This window comes from Lissotriton helveticus, chromosome 3_1 (assembly GCF_964261635.1).
Source record: "Lissotriton helveticus chromosome 3_1, aLisHel1.1, whole genome shotgun sequence".
In the NCBI taxonomy this organism is placed as follows: Eukaryota; Metazoa; Chordata; class Amphibia; order Caudata; family Salamandridae; genus Lissotriton; species Lissotriton helveticus.
The window spans coordinates 1485749257-1485765628 of record NC_136061.1 but is presented as its reverse complement, the minus strand read 5'-3'; the positions used below and the strand labels follow the sequence as shown (position 1 = coordinate 1485765628).

The 16372-nt window shown below is 43.5% G+C and overlaps 1 protein-coding gene across 2 annotated transcripts in view; it reads left to right on the top strand.

Annotated features, from left to right (window-relative positions):
* Positions 1–16372, top strand: part of LOC144823533 (uncharacterized) — a 266304-nt gene that overhangs the window by 41564 nt on the left and 208368 nt on the right. For both annotated transcript variants that reach the window (XM_078682131.1, XM_078682130.1), the window contains exon 2: positions 15896–16022. In XM_078682131.1, coding sequence (XP_078538257.1) covers positions 15896–16022 — 127 coding nt within the window. The remainder of the gene's footprint in view (positions 1–15895; positions 16023–16372) is intronic.

The window sequence follows — 16372 nt, the reverse complement described above, 5'->3', positions numbered from 1 at the left end:
CAACCACACACACACACAACCACACACACACAACCACACACACACACACACACACAACCACAACCACACACACACAACCACACACACAACCACACACACAACCACACACACACAACCACACACACACACACAACCACACACACACACAACCACACACACACACAACCACACACACACACAACCACACACACACAACCACACACAACCACACACACACACAACCACACACACACACAACCACACACACACAACCACACACACACACACACAACCACACACACACACACACAACCACACACATCTATCGCCCTCACTCTATCTAACTATCGCCCTCACTCTATCTAACTATCGCCCTCACTCTATCTATCGCCCTCACTCTATCTATCTATCGCCCTCACTCTATCTATCTATCGCCCTCACTCTATCTATCTATCGCCCTCACTCTATCTATCTATCGCCCTCACTCTATCGATCTATCGCCCTCACTCTATCGATCTATCGCCCTCACTCTATCTATCTTTCGCCCTCCCTCTAGCTATCTATCGCCCTCACTCTATCTATCTTTCGCCCTCCCTCTAGCTATCTATCGCCCTCACTCTATCTATCTATCGCACCACCACAGCATCACTCAGGGGCACCACAGCATCACTCAGGGGCACCACAACATCACTATGCGCTACCAAAGCATCACTGAACGCCACAGCATCACTCCTCGCCACCACAACATCACTCAGCGCCACCACCTGGTTCAAATATTTTCTCTCAATGTTTCAAGCTTTATTACAAATGTCACTAAAAGATGTTAATATTTCACTTCTGTTTTTGGATTTTCGTCACAATAAAATACACTGAACATAATCTTCACAAAGGTTATTTACAAAAGTTTAAGCTATTGCCATTATAAATTACAATAACTTTGATTTAAGTATTAATTATTTAAAAAAATTAAAAGCCATTGTTTTTTGTAATATCAATACATCTAAGTCACGTAAATACAAAACATGTTTCATTACAAATGCTATAGGTGTTACATTTGCAAAAGATAAAAGTATTGGCATTATAAATGTCAAAGCTATTAATTTCGCTATTTTCAAAACCAACACATGAATAAAAAATTTGTCATTTACAAGACCAATAGCTCAAACTTTCCTAATGCGAGACCTATTGCATTGCAAATGCTTGTTTAAATTGTCCAGGGTTTCCTTAAACCAGAGACATTGAAAAGTAATGTTGTCCCCTCTGCCACACTTTGTGAGAATCTCTCGGTGTTCTTCCAGGAGAAGATCCAAGACATCTATGCAGCCTTTCTGGTGAAGGAACCACCTATCACGCCATTACTTCGCACCCCCCTCCCCCACAACAACATGGTCTGTATTTAGCTCCTTTGATTTGGTCACATCCCTCAAGCAGTTGGAAAAAACTAAATCCAGGTCCCCACTCGATCCCTGCCCACCCAGGTTTTTTAAAATATTAGCACCTCTGCTTAACCCTACCTTAAACCAACTCTGGAACACCTCATTGGAAACTGGCATATATCCATCTAGCTGGAATACTGCTATTGTCCAACCAATACTCAAAAAGGAGAACGCAGACCCCACAGTTCTGAAATTTTTTAGACCTATCTCCCTCCTGCCAGCACCTGCTAAGATTCTTGAAAAGAAAGCGCAAAAGCAATTATCCTCATTCCTCGAATCCAATAAACTACTCCACGACACCCAGTTGGGATTCAGAGCAGGATACAGTACGGAGACAGCACTACCTGAAGTAGTAGAAACTGTCAGGGAGACTATGGATAAAGGGAACTGTGCATTGCTGGTATTATTGGATCTCTCGGCAGCATTTGACACAGTCTCTCATAAGATCCTTTTAGACAGGCTTCAACAGTTAGGAGTAACAGGGACCACTTTAGCTTGGTTCAGCTCCTTCCTGGGTGGCCGCTCCCAGAAATCCCGGCTGCATCCCCACACCTCTCACTCGCGCCCCCTGATATGTGGAGTCCCTCAGGGTTTGGCAATTAGCCCAACCCTTTTTAATGTCTTCCTCGCCCCCCTTGCTACTCTGATAGAGCAACGCAGTGTTGATGTTATCTCATATGCTGATGACATGCAGCTCGTGTTTTCCTTCCAAGATCGTTCTGAGGCCCCATTTTCAAACTTAAGGCAGTGTCTCATGGACATCTCAGAGTGGATGACAGCTAACTGCCTAAAGCTGAACACAGAAAAAACGGAGGTGCTATTTTTCAACCAGCCCTCACCCCCACTATCAGATCTCTGGTGGCCCACAGAACTCAACCCCCCTTCCAGTCTCATCTGCGAGGAGCCTAGGGTTCAAGCTAGATACCTTCCTGTCATGTAAGACCCAGATAGTCCAGGTTTCCTCGTCCTGCTTCTGGAAAATGAAGGCCCTCCGGAGATTCCTCTATTTTCTACCAATGGATTGCAGGAAAACAATAGTCCATGCGGTGATCACATCACAACTTGATTATGCAAACAGTTTGTACTTAGGGCTGCCAGCATACCTGCTTAGAAAACTGCAAACAGTGCAGAACGCTGCAGCCAGGCTCATTAGGAACATCCCTCTAAGACATCACATATCTCCACATTTGCGTAGTCTCCACTGGCTGCCCGTGAAATCTGAATTTAAGGCACTAACTCTTGCATTCAGAGCACTTAATGACATTGGCCCACAATACCTAAAGAAGAGAGTTCGCAAATACCATCAGTCCAGGACCCTAAGATCCAATCATCGTGAATGCCTTGTCATCCCCCTTTTCTCTAAATCCAGGATTGGAGGACGGTCCTTTTCCGTCAAAGCTGCAACCCTATGAAACTCCATGCCTGATCATACCAGAAAAGCCAAATCGGAACTCAACTTCCGGAAGGCTCTGAAGACTTGGCTCTTCAGCCTCCCTTAGCAAACTAGAGGTTGACAACTCCAACTTGCCTTCACCTTTCACTGTATCCACAAGCGCCGGGACACCCCCGTTGGGGGTAGCTGCGCGCAATACAAGCTTAAAAACATACATACATACATACAGTGTATGTTTCTAATGCTATAGGTTTCATACTATATGTAATATTCAATAAGGCATTCGAATATTCAGCTGTAAGTATGACTGAGAACCCCATTCAAATCAAATCTATGGAATATTAAGGCATACATTACATAAATCTAATATATTTTCTAGTAAGATTATTTACTACATGTATGAGGATGGTTTCGATCACATTTTCAATTCATTGGAAGTTATTCATGTGCAGTAGCACACACATTAGGAAAGCCACTTTTCATCCCTATGGTGAGCATATTTATACTAAAAAAAGATGGTTCTTTAATAATCGCACTTAAATTATGGTAAGACATAATCGCCCAGTAACCACAATCAATTATGATATCAAAATATTGTGTAAAATACTGGCAAGGCATCTGTCTCCACATATGCCCCTCTTAATACCTTAATACATGAAGATCAATGTGGGTTTATACCTGTTCGCAACACGGGCCTGTACATAAGGCGTTTAACACACATTATGCACAAGGTTCAGGGCTTGAATGAAGAATTGGCACTAGTGGCCGCGGACCTCTGGAAATCGTTTGATACCCTTGACTCAGGGTATTTACAGGAAGTGTTGAGGTCCTCTGATTTTGGCCCGCGGTTTTGCGAATAGGTCAAAGTTTTCTATACTGGCTTGGGTATTGGTGGGCTTGTGCCGGTCGGAGATGTGGCCACTGGGGCGACGAAAGCGCCATGGCTGCCCACTATCACCACTGCTCTTTGTGCTGAACATTGAACCACTCGCAGTTTGGGCACGTATAAATCTTGATGGTTGAGACATGCATATTGGGGGGAGCCCGCAGGCAATCTTATTATACATGGATGATGCTCTGTTCTATATCTCATCCCCTCGTGATGCAATACCTAGGCTATTACAGCTCCTGGGCATACTCCGGTTTGCGGCTAAACAAGCATAAGTCTCTTCTGCTCGCTCTGACTGAATTCTCTGCGTTGCCGCTGGGGTGTCTTCTGAGTCTTTGGCTGTGATGAGAAACAGCACATTTTAGATATCTAGGAGTACAGGTGATGCATGACGACTTGTAATCCCTACACCTTAATGTGCCCGGGGTGGTATAAGGATTCAGTGGCTTTTTGGAGCTCCCTGACTCTCTCCCTTATGGGTAGGCTTGCGGTCTCTAAGGTGGTGTTACTACTGCCTTGTCTATACGCGCTCCAGAACTCGATGTGTAACATTCCCGTGCGTATATTTAAGTAACTGAACTTAGTGTTGGCGTCTCTCTGTTTTGGGAAGTTGTTGTTGTAGTAGAGTAGCCATGCACACATTGACACAGCAGTACGAGGAAGTCAGACTGAGAACCCCCAGGATGGATTAATACTACTATGCAGCTCAGTTGCAACATGCGGTCCAGTGGCTAGATGCATGACACAACTGAGAAAAATGACTTCTGAGGGGCCAAGTCCAGCTGGCTAGACTCCAAACGGCTCTAAAGGAGGGTGCCGGTATCTCCGATGACATGCCCTATGTGGTCAATCAGACTGCAAATAACATGGCAGTCATTTGTAGAACGCATACTAAAACACACGCCATTCCATAGGGATCTTCCCATATGGATTCTTACACCAGTGCGGAAAATAATGGATAGGATGTCAAATAATGGATGGGATGTCATTTCAAGCATGTATGGGGTTTGTCAGGTATTGGCAGATCTGTACCCAAACAAAACTTTAATCTCATATGAGCAGGCTTATGACTGTTTTGGGCTGGGTCAGGGCAGGTTCTCCAGTATGCCGGACTCGCAGACCTGTCCAGGGTGATGTGGTTAACATATCCAAATGTCCCGCCAACAACGCAAACGGCAGACATAATACGCCGGACATAATGCTTACCTTTGGCTCCGGTTGTCGGCTCATTTCCCTCTTTTGCAGTGCTATGAGAGCAGATACTGTGGGTCCTCCACCTAGGGCCTGCTGGGCATGGTGAAAGTAGAAAGCGATAAGCAAATTCACTCGCACAGCGTTCTGCAATGCACGCTTCAAGTTGATACATTTCAACTACTTAGATCGCACATATATGACCCCAATGAGCCAGAGCCGCACCGACCCTTCCCGCTCGGATGTGTGATCACGGCGGGGTGCTGCGGGGGCAGATTTTCTGCACCTGGCATGGGGCTACACTGAAGTACACAGCTTCTGGACTTGGGTGGTGGAATCGGTGTAAAGGGGTACAGACAATCCCACTGCATTGTCTACTCGGACATGTTACGAAGTCCAAGAAACGCAATTTGGAGTATAAATTATTTCAACCCCTCTTGGTGCTAGCTAAGCGCCCGGTAGCAATAACCTGGATGGGGAAGCGTTCCCCCTCTCTGGATGACTGGATGAGGGATGTGCGTGAGTGGTCTCTGGCAGAGGGGGTCATATGAAAACTAGTAGAAGGGATGAGAAGCTAAAAGAGGATCTCAAGACTTGGAGGAAGTTATGCCACATGTTTTTAATCCCTGAGGTGTACTTGAGCGATCCGCATGACACGAATGCTAGTCGACGTTCTGCTGAAGAGGACGCTTGTTGAGATTCTGATGCTCTCATGACATGCTCAGTGTTGTCGAATGATGGGTAAAGCTGATAGTGACCATGTACTGTTTTTATAACTTTGCTCTTTGTTGTGGATCTCACCCAACCGTAAACATTTTCCTGGCAGTCAGCCTATATTGATTTAACTGTTTGTAAAAAAGGAAAAATAAAGGTTTAAAAAAAATGATGGACTGACATTTATGTGAGAAAGTTCTCTAACCCTACACTAAAGGTACTCTTTAATAATGTCAAGTGCTCCACTTACATTCATTTGTGAAATCATACATGAATCAGGTTCTAAGTGTACTTTCATACAATGAGTTTCTTAAGTGTCTATGACGTATAAAGGATGGCAATCCCCCCTCTGATGGTGAATCAAGCTATCAAATCAATCTCTTATCAGATGAACAAATCACATTCTGGTTGTTTTCATAATCTCTCTCCTGGAATCCTACAGTAATTCCATGTCATCATAGTATTTACTCTGTTTGTCCTCCAGTTCCAAATCTGCTCTCTTTCTCTTCACTCCCTTCTTTGTACATGTTTGTGTACCTTTGAGATCACGATCAGGCATAATACACAAAGAGCAATTATTACTAAGGGTTTAGATGCTTCCAACAATTCCACTCCGTAGGTTTCCAAACCATCTGTTTATAGCAGAAAATCAATTCCCTATTGCTTCCCAAGCACCTGTTGCTGTCAACCCTTTCAAATTTTTCTTCAGTTCAGTAATGTTGCTAATATATTTCTTCAGGGCTTTACTCTGGTCTGGAATGTAAGTACAACATTGTTGAACTTTTAACATCTGGCAGACGCCACCCTCTTTTGTGAGAAGGACGTCTAATGCAAGTCAATCCTGTAAAACCATTGATCTGATGGCAACCATTTCTGTATCTATAACTAAAAATCCTCCAGCTGTACTAGTAGATAGTTTATCACTACAGTGGAAAGCTTTTTAATCTTTTGTGAGTTGAGTATTACTCCTACAGATAGAATACAAGCACCAACAAGCATTGACATAGCCAATAGGTCTCGCTTTTCGGACCTTATAAGTATTTAGTTATGCAGCACAACATCCTTGGTGCAACAATAACTGTTGCATAGCTAAACACTTATAAGGTCCCAAAGGTGAGACCTATTGGCTATGCCAATGCTTGTTTTATTTTTATGTACTGATCTAAGATGGAGCCCCCACTCAGAGCAGTACACATTTTACAGAGATGACTTGATCCCAGTGCTCTCTCCTAAGTAAGTGAAACTGTTTCTTCTAGAAAGCACCTTCAAAACTGCTGTTCAAGCCCTCACAGTCTTGCATCTGGAGGATGCTAACACGCTTCTACGTAGCCTCCAAGGCTCCACAGTGCTACAACTTACGGGAATTTTACTCTACAAGCTTATTCCAGGACACATCACCCCATTCCAATTGGCATCACTTAAGGGAATCTTACATAGCAAGTCTCATCCAGGGCACATCCCCCCCCATTCCACTGGATTCCATCATCACAACCAGTAGCATCATTTACAAAGTAATTACGACTAGCACCCTTGCTTATCTCACTGAAAGACTCCCCATCTCTGGTCGTTCTCTGTATACCCACAGCCAAGAAACCATTGACTACAAAGAAGAGTTTAAAAAAACAAGACTGCAGGACTTTTCCATCTATGCAACCAGGACCTGAAACAACATTCCTGTATCCAACGGGTCCTCCCCAACACCCCTCAAATTTAAGAAGAGCCATCGAGTCATTCTTAACACTCTCGGACCACCTAACTGAAAGACTTCCAGGACAAGATGTCTCCAAGCTGAGAAATTACCATATCAATTCATGAACAATCGCATCAATGATATGATCAATCTCATGCACAAAAAAGAATGATAAACTACACTGCAATGGTTATCTGGCATCCTGATGACAGTGCATTTTCTTGCATAAAAAAAACACAAGCTGCCATTATTTATGAGCCAGGTTCTTTAACCCAGCCAGTTGCTCTACTGGCTACTTAAGAGACACATGAGGTACTCCCAGCAAAACAAGCTCAGACATTATTTGGATAAAGGAGGTTAAAAAGAACACTGGCAAGGAGGGTCCAGCCACTGCAACCCCAGAATGTATTTTATTGTGATGGGTTTGGTAGAATTGAACACTTCATCATATATACAGTTTTAGAGAGAAGAAACATGTAAGACCTGTAATTGCAATAAAAATGGTTTTTGTGGAGTTTAAAGAGGTGGCTGGAATGCAAATCATATGTTTTAAACAAAATATATTACAGTTTAACTGAACGGCACGCCTTGGCACAACCCTAACGGTAACTGCACTGCTGTGCTACTCACCTTCTTGAGCAATACAAGTTTTGGTACATGTTGAATGGACAGACTCCGGCCAAAAGCCATAGGCAGACATGGTTCCTTAGATGGTACCTAAATACCAGGAACTAGTTAGGGTGGGTGCATCACAGCAGCCTTTGGATCGACAAATGTTGCACCCGGGGCTGGATGAGAATTCATGTGTAGCCAGACAGATATTTGCTCTTCCTTAATCCACTCACGAAGAAACATGGGTGACTGCGATACCCATCACATTGACTCCGCTCTATATAGACTTCAAGGAGCAACAGCAAGAACTTAAGGGTGGTGGGGGCAGTTCAAAGGTAAATCGAAAGCTGAGCAGCACTGTCGTGCATGACAAGCAACATATGCTGTGTCATTAGAGCTAAGTGAGGTGGATTATGGAAAGGAGGCCCTAAAGGGAACAGGACATGCTCATTAGTCTTACTGCAGCGAGCGGAAGAAGAAGATTGATACTACTGACAGCACAGTAACATCTAGAACACTCAATTACAGAACTAGAACCCCTAGCTAGTGAACGAGGCGCAGAGACACAACAGCACACGGCTACCCAGGCCAGAGTAGTGAACAATGCTTAGGGTGCGTTGTCGAAAAATTAAACGCAAAGAGCCACACGCACAAAAATGACAACAGTAATCGCGGATACATCCACTGTTTGCAGAAGGCAGGAAGAGAAAGCGACGATCATAGCAACTACCAGCAGTCACGGACACACACAGAACAAAAAGGGAAATTCAACGAGAAACAGCACAGTCGGCCGGACTGGGAACCCATTGCAGCCACGAACAACAACGCAGATTTGCAGTGCAGAGAGGAGGATGGAGAGGAGAAAGACTATCGCGTGCGGCCACTGAACTTCACCAGGGTCGTCAGAGCTTTCTCGGACACACTAGGAACAGAACTGCATAGCACTGCAAAGAGATGTCACTTCAGACTGTCCTAAAGATGGCAAAGACCAACTGACAGCACATCAGCACTGAGGGCACACCCTAACACAGCAAAGAGGAGGCACATATACTACAACAGCTGTTAAATCCTGAAGCTTAATGAGATGGCGTGCGGCGCAGCAGCACCCTGTCTACCCCACCCACCCCATCCCATCCGACTAAGGCCAGAAGTCAGCAGGGCAGTCACAGCAGAAGGCTGAGGCAGGCGCCCATGACAACAGAAACAATGTGGATTACCCTCACGTGGTGACGTCAGCACGCAGGCCTGCGTTTCCTTGAAACAAACAAAAGACTAACCTTCTCTCTTCCAAATTTGTTGAAAAAAATATCTCTTTTCAAGTACCTTAAGCTTTACTTCAGCCGATGGGTTTATAATAAGCTCGTTGGAGAAGATATACATCTAGGAAGGGCCAAGGATAAATGGACAGTTTATGGCATTCATATTGAAGGTGAAGCACAGATAGTACCGTACAGGAGTGTATGTAGTGAATTTCAACAAGTACATTATGACATACTGGACAGCTGATTTGCTTTAGTACCGCAAGAGTCTCACAAGCAAGACACTTTAAAACCACATGCCGGAAGTGGCGTAAAACTTAACTCCCTGTCCCGGAATGCCGGCTACTTTTGATAAGCGAACATTGCTTGTGGAGGAAAACCTGTAGATCATAGCTGAAGGTCTTTGAACCAGACAGACAGGGTAGAAATAAATAACAAGCGCGTGCGAAAAGCTTTTGCCACACGGGCGCCGAAAGTGAAAGTGATCACGATCGCGATGCACTTAATTACCCGTGACGTAGAAAAGACAGATGGCGGCTGCGCGCGTGCACACGCGCGTTACCTCCAGCTTGAGGCCAGCAAAAGCCTCTGGTAGCACTTGTAAAACCCCAATACTAAATGTTTTGCAGGGCAGTGCATGTGCTGGCTCAGGCGAGACCTAAAAAGGTCTCCTACAATTTCACTAGCACTAGCACCTCCTTTTGTTCTCAAGTGTTGCTCCCTTGTTGGGCCATCAGGTTGTCCCACATGATACATTTTCGGAAAAACTATCCCCATGTAACATGTTCTATGCCATCTTTTGGGTAACATTTAAAAAACACCGTTCCCACAAATGTAATAGACTCCAGGAAAAACAGGATCTCCTCCATCTAAATATAAACTCCAATTTCCACAAACTTCAGATATATCTTCACGTTCACTAGTCCCTACGAAATTTGTCTCAGTTGTGAATTTTCTAATGAAAATGCATAATTTTTCTTTATGTTGCCAATCTAAAGCTAATGCTGCCATGTTTCCCACTATTCTGTGTTCATTTTCGTCTTTAGCCCTCTGGGCACTTCTGAATGATTGCTTTAGCCAGGATGTCTCTTCTTTCGAATCTATGAATTTCTTCTCTACATGTTAGTAAACAATCTACGTTGTGTCTATGTGCCTAAGCCATGTCCAGGTTCAGGGTGGGTCTAAAGAAATGTTCCCATTATCTCAGCATTTTTAGCATCAGGCTGTCTGTACAAGTGCTTCGTCACAGGAACTTCAGAAAGAACCAAGCCATGATTTGAGTAAAAGTATTGAAAATGTCCTTTCCCATAGAACAAGCTCATCAATAAATTACAGGTAGATCAATATGTTAAAGGGAGGTGATGATATGTTATCCCCTCATTTGCAGGTAATTGCATATATATGTAGCAATCCTTGGCATTCATAGTGTCAACATATTCTTAAAGCAGTTTTGAATAAACATGTTATTAGTAATCTCCTTTAGAAGCATCTACATGTAACTGTTTCTCATCTATTTCAAGTAAGCTATTGTTAGTAGGAAATTGCACTTGCGGGCCATGTGTAGTCTTAGGCTCTTCTACATGTAAGTGATGGGGTAAATTAAAAATAATAAGCAAAACACCTAGCACTATTATTGCAACAGCAAATACACCTGCACATATGCATTTGCGTCTAATAGAGTTTGTGTTAGGGTCTATAAGTCCTTTATTGACAAACCGTTAGCTAGGATATTGCAACACAGTTCTTTCAGTTAGTTTTCACTAGCACAAACAGGAAAGCAAAGTTCAAATGTCTTGTTAAGCTTGTCTCTAACAAATGCAGTTAATACTCACTAATGATCGCTTCCAGAAATAATTGATTCAGTCTGTTCAGTGGTAATGCAATTTCAAAACTCAGTTCAGTCCCAAAAGTTCAGTTCAAGGAGGCTTAGTTGAATGTGAATTGTTATTGCAAACGGTATTAAATGTTCTCTCCCAATCTTTGACTATTAGGTAAGTCCATTCAGGTGAACAGTTCCTTCGACAGGGTACCCTTGCTCTCTTTGAAGTCCTTACTGTTGGCCCCTCTTTACCACTGTCACTTTGGCCAACTTCCTCAGTATCTTCAGGCACAGTGTGTGGAATGTGCACTTCAGAGAAAAAACGCCGCCCTCTCTTTTGTCTCCTTGGCCACCGTTCTCCAGACACAACTCATGCTGCGCTAGGCCCTTCGCCAGGGTCTGAATCTGGTGCAGTCAACACTACTGGATGAGACCCTTCTGTCCGACTTCAACTGTTGACAGTCTCAGACCCCCCTCAGGTCAAACGAGTGCTGTCCCAGCTTCTTGCTGATCCCCCAACAACTTGATTAACCTTCTCCCTCTGTTGCACTGTAACCAGTGGCAAATCCGAAAAGATGATGTATGATCAAGGTCACATGGGACTCTGTAAGTATGGGCAGCATCTATCCAATTAGGGAGACCTCTGTATTTCACAGCAGTTGTGGTGACCAAAATCACCTGGTATGGCCCACGCCACCAAGACTCCAAGCATGACTTGCGGATGGGCTTCTTCACCATTACCCAGTCACCGGCACCCATGTCATGACACTGCTCCTCTTGAAACGGGGCTGTATCCTCTACAACCTGGTGAAACGCAGAACACACCACATCAGCCAATCCTTTGCAGTAATCAAGAATAATGTGATCTGTAATGTTAACAAGCGCATTTGCAGGAACTGCTGGCAGTCTTGTTGCTTTCTCTATGATGATTTCATGGGGCGACAAGCCTGTCCTCCTAGCTGGACTACTGCATAGACCAATCAGTATAAGGGCAAAGCATTAGGCCATTTCAGAGATGTCGAAGCACACACTTTAACCAACCTGAATTTCAAAGTGTTGTTTAAATGACCACCATTCGAGAAGCCTCGGGTCAGTAATTGCAGTGGAGTCTCTGTTCGACTTATAATGCTGCACATAACCTCTTCTTATTGAAATGAGTTCCTCAGTCTGACTCCAAAGAAGTCGGGAAGCTAAAATGCTAAATTAACTCCCTCAACAACTGCTTTGCTACTGGTATACTGTCATTTCTTCTAGTCTGGTAAGCTTCAACTCACTGTTAAAAGATGCAAACAATCACTAAGACATAGCTCAACCCATCGCACACTGGCAGCTCAATGAAGTCCCGTTCCATCTTGTTAAAGGGACCTCCTGATCTCCCTATATGACTCATTGTTATTGCTGTTCTTCTGCCTATAGTCTGCTGTTGGCACACACATCACATCTGAATCTGGGGTTAAACCACGTCTGCTTAAAAAAGTGCATCATGGCGTCCCTCCCTACATGTGCAGGACCATGAAAATGTGTCACCATTGAAAGTAAGAAGTTATCTGATAGTTCAGGTCTTCCATCTCCTGAAACCCAAATGTTATCCTCGGCTCTTTTGACACAACCTGCTCTGACTCAACCTTGCTGTTCTGCTTCGGGAATTTCTTCTGCAATTTCTTTACTTCCTCCCAAGTATCAACTGTGGACAACAACAGATTGCGATTTATATCATCTGAATTTTGATTGACGTACTCCCCACTAAAGGTGCATGAATTCAGTGCACAAAACTTTGCTGACTCACCAGCGTCTCTATTTCCCACAGTCACATAGTCTGCGTCTTACCTATGAGTGGTACACCTCACCACAACAATTTGGACTGATGACCCCGAAGAAGCCATGAATCTGCGTTGGAACCATAACTACTCAGTCATGCAACGCACCAAATCCATACTGAGTTTCAGTGAATATTTTCGCTCTCAGCTGGTTCGAAACTCGGCAGCATACCCTAGTAAGAGCAATCAATTCTTTCACTTGCGATGAAAATACTCCTTGAAGTCAGGAGGCTTCAACCCCACTTGAGACAGTACAGAATGTCACGCCTGGACAGGGAATGGAAGCCAGCTCTGCTAGACCGGCTCCTGGGAGGGGTGGGCTATTTAGAACCTCAGCCCTCCTTTACACTGCTGCCGCTTTTGTTACATGTGGCCCATATTGCAGCACTGCCCCAAAACCGGTCCTCAGTAACAAACACAGCAAAAACTCCTGGTGCATGCTATGGCCAGTATTGCCCTGCAGACTGCCTAGGAGGCTATCAGTTTTCCTTCATGATCTTGTAGGTAAGAGCCATCATCAAACAGCACATAATCTGATTGAGGTAGTGACAAATCTGGTATGTCAGGCCTTAGTTTTGTGAATAATTCAGTATCATCAAGGCAGTCATGCTCCACTCCTTCGTTTCCAGGAAGGAGCAATAATATAGTGGGGGTTCAGTACTGGACACCTTTTGTGGGTAAGGTTTTCAGCTACAAGAATCACTTGCTCATTCTTGGTATGCTGACTGCTGGTAAGGTGCTATGTTTGAGTACGAGTTAACAACACTTGAACTGAGTGGGGGTCAAAAACTGTGAAGGGATGACCCATTGTAATGCTCCAGCACTGTTCAATGCTAATGCTTGTGGAGGCAACAGCTTTAAAGCAGCTGGGCAAAGGTAACAGCTATGAGGTCAAACGTGTCAAGAAAATTATGCAACATGTCTGCGAGCATTCCTGTGCATCAGAGTTAGCACTGAAAGAGCACTCCTTCTCTTTCACTGAAAAACAAAGTAAAACATTTATTATAATCAGACATTCCCAGTACTGGGGCATGGCAGAAACATTCGCTCAGCTCTGAGAAGGCATGCATGCAGCTGTTATCCCATGATACGTGGTCTGACACGTCTTTGTGTGTCAGCCACTGTAAAGGCTTGACAACATGGCAAAGTTGAGAATTTAGTGTCAACAGTAGCCCACCATTCCCAAGAACATTCTGGTTTCTCTCTGTGTTGTTGGCGGATTCATTTTCAGAATTGCCTAGATTTCCTCTTGTGACACTTTCCTTCCTCCTTTCTCAATGTGATGCCCTAAGTACAGAACTTCTTTCTTAAAAAACTGCAATTTGTTCAGGGACACTTTGTCTATTTTCATATAAGTGGTTCAAGAGCGCAGTTGTGTCTCGTTTGCTTGCAAGCCTCCTGCCTATTCAGTCCCACAAATAGGTCGCAATTGTACTGGACTAGGACTGAGTGATAGGGCGTCACTAAATACTCTATAAACTTTTTGAGTATCTTATTAAAGATGGATGGACTCGACCTCACATGGAATCTGAAACAAAATCATAGCTGGATTCAATACCACAGTACAACAAGGAACAACTATGGCATTCACCTTTACAAATTTCGGACAATGTGGTACTTCCCATTGGGCTTCTGCAAACCGATGATGGGTGAGTTTCGTGTACTCCCCATAATCTTTTTTAGAATGTTTTGTTAAATCATTGAGGGGTCAGATTATATTGTGGGTTTCTCAGGTACTCAGCATTCGGCTTCACTGTAATGCGGACTGGTTTAACACCTTTGATAAGTCTGATGTGTTTACCTGAAAAGTCCCAGACTCTAGGTAGCACTGTGTCGCTCCATTCTGGGAGCAAATTGTCTTTTGTCAACATTAGGAACAATCCAATTTCTGATCTCTGTCTGACAAGTTTAAAGGCATCGTCTTCATTACGAGTCTGGCTCTCAATAAAATTTGGGGTAAAGTAAATGAACAATTCATCGTGCACAAAAGATCTTGTCCAAGCAGATTTACAGGACTTGTGCTCACACACCACAAATCGGAGATCGTACTCAATGCACCCTATCGTGACTGGTACTGCTTCTAAAACTGAACTAGTTAGTTGTTGGTTTGTGACTCCTACAACTTGGATTCTTTTTCGCGAAAGGGTTAGTTTGGGAACCTCTGCTGTTCTCACAGTAGAGCAAGAAACACCAGTGGTGACGAGAAATGAGATAGAATTTCCATTTACCTCACCAGTAACGTATGGACCACTCCAGTCAACCTCTAAATCTGTACCAAGTATGCAATCCTCCTCCCCTCTCAAACCACGTCATTGTGACAGGTCTGAGCTAAGTTCATCATCTGCCTGAATCGGGGAGTACTGTTGAGACGTACCCCGATCTACTAAGGGATTAGTGTTGCAATGGGAATACGATTTGCAATGAATCTATGGATACTGACATTTTGTTGAGGCATGGGGGCTTGTGGAACCTGCATCACTTGAGCTTGGGGGCACATTGGGATTTTTAATTCTCTGTGTCTGCACCTGCTGTGTTTGGACCATGTTCTTTCCCTGTGAATGCACAAATCCACAATTCTTAACCTGATTACCATTAACCAGGTTATGATAATTAAACTAACACTCAAGCTTCCAATGCCCTAACCTGCTGCAGACATGGCAGGTGTTGGTCTTCTTCAAAGTTAGCACTTCAACACCAGTACTCTGATCAATTGGAACACCACGTCCTCTACCTTGCTGTTGAAACTCTTGCTGCTGAGGACTAGAAAAACAAAAGAATTACGAATACAAAAATATCTGTCTACACAAACAATAACAGTTAAAACTGTTTTTAGTCAGCTAAAACCAATTCCTCACTATTCTAGCACATTTGATTGACATCCTGATGATGAGAGTGGGTGATGGTCAAATTTTATTTGCATATCTACTTTTGAATGGTATTTAATTCAGAACTTTTTGAGTAATTTTCCGAATACTGTTGTATGTATTTTTGCAGTGTATTTTCAAATGGTACCCTATTTATCTGCTTCTCCCCATGAATATGAAATACTTATGGAATGGAATTTCTGAGCATGCCATGCACAATTTTCTGTTCCAGGCACCAGTTACATTTTATGATGTTGCTGCTGGCTTTTCTGAAGGAGAGTGGAAGCTTTTACATGAATGGCAAAAGGAACTTTACAAGAATGTGATGAACGACATTCAGCAAGCTTTGATCTATCTGGGTAAATTGCACATTTTTATTTTCCAGTGTTTTTCAATAAACAACATGAGCAAAATGTATGACCATGCACTTTTGCAGTCTCAAGCAGGACAGTCTTAGTTGGGCCTCTGTATGTGTCGCGGCCTCTGGGTACGGTACTTCTTTATTCTTGGTGTGTGTATTGTTTTCCTATAAATCTGATTGCTATTGTGTGCACCACATTCTGTATGCACTGTAAGACTCTTAACTGTTAAGTCCACAATGTTCTCACTGCACTGGAAATATATAATTTTTTTTTAATTATTATTTTTTTTTTATGGTGTAAGAGGTTTATTTGCACTTTGCAGATAAATAATACATGTGTCCACGCCT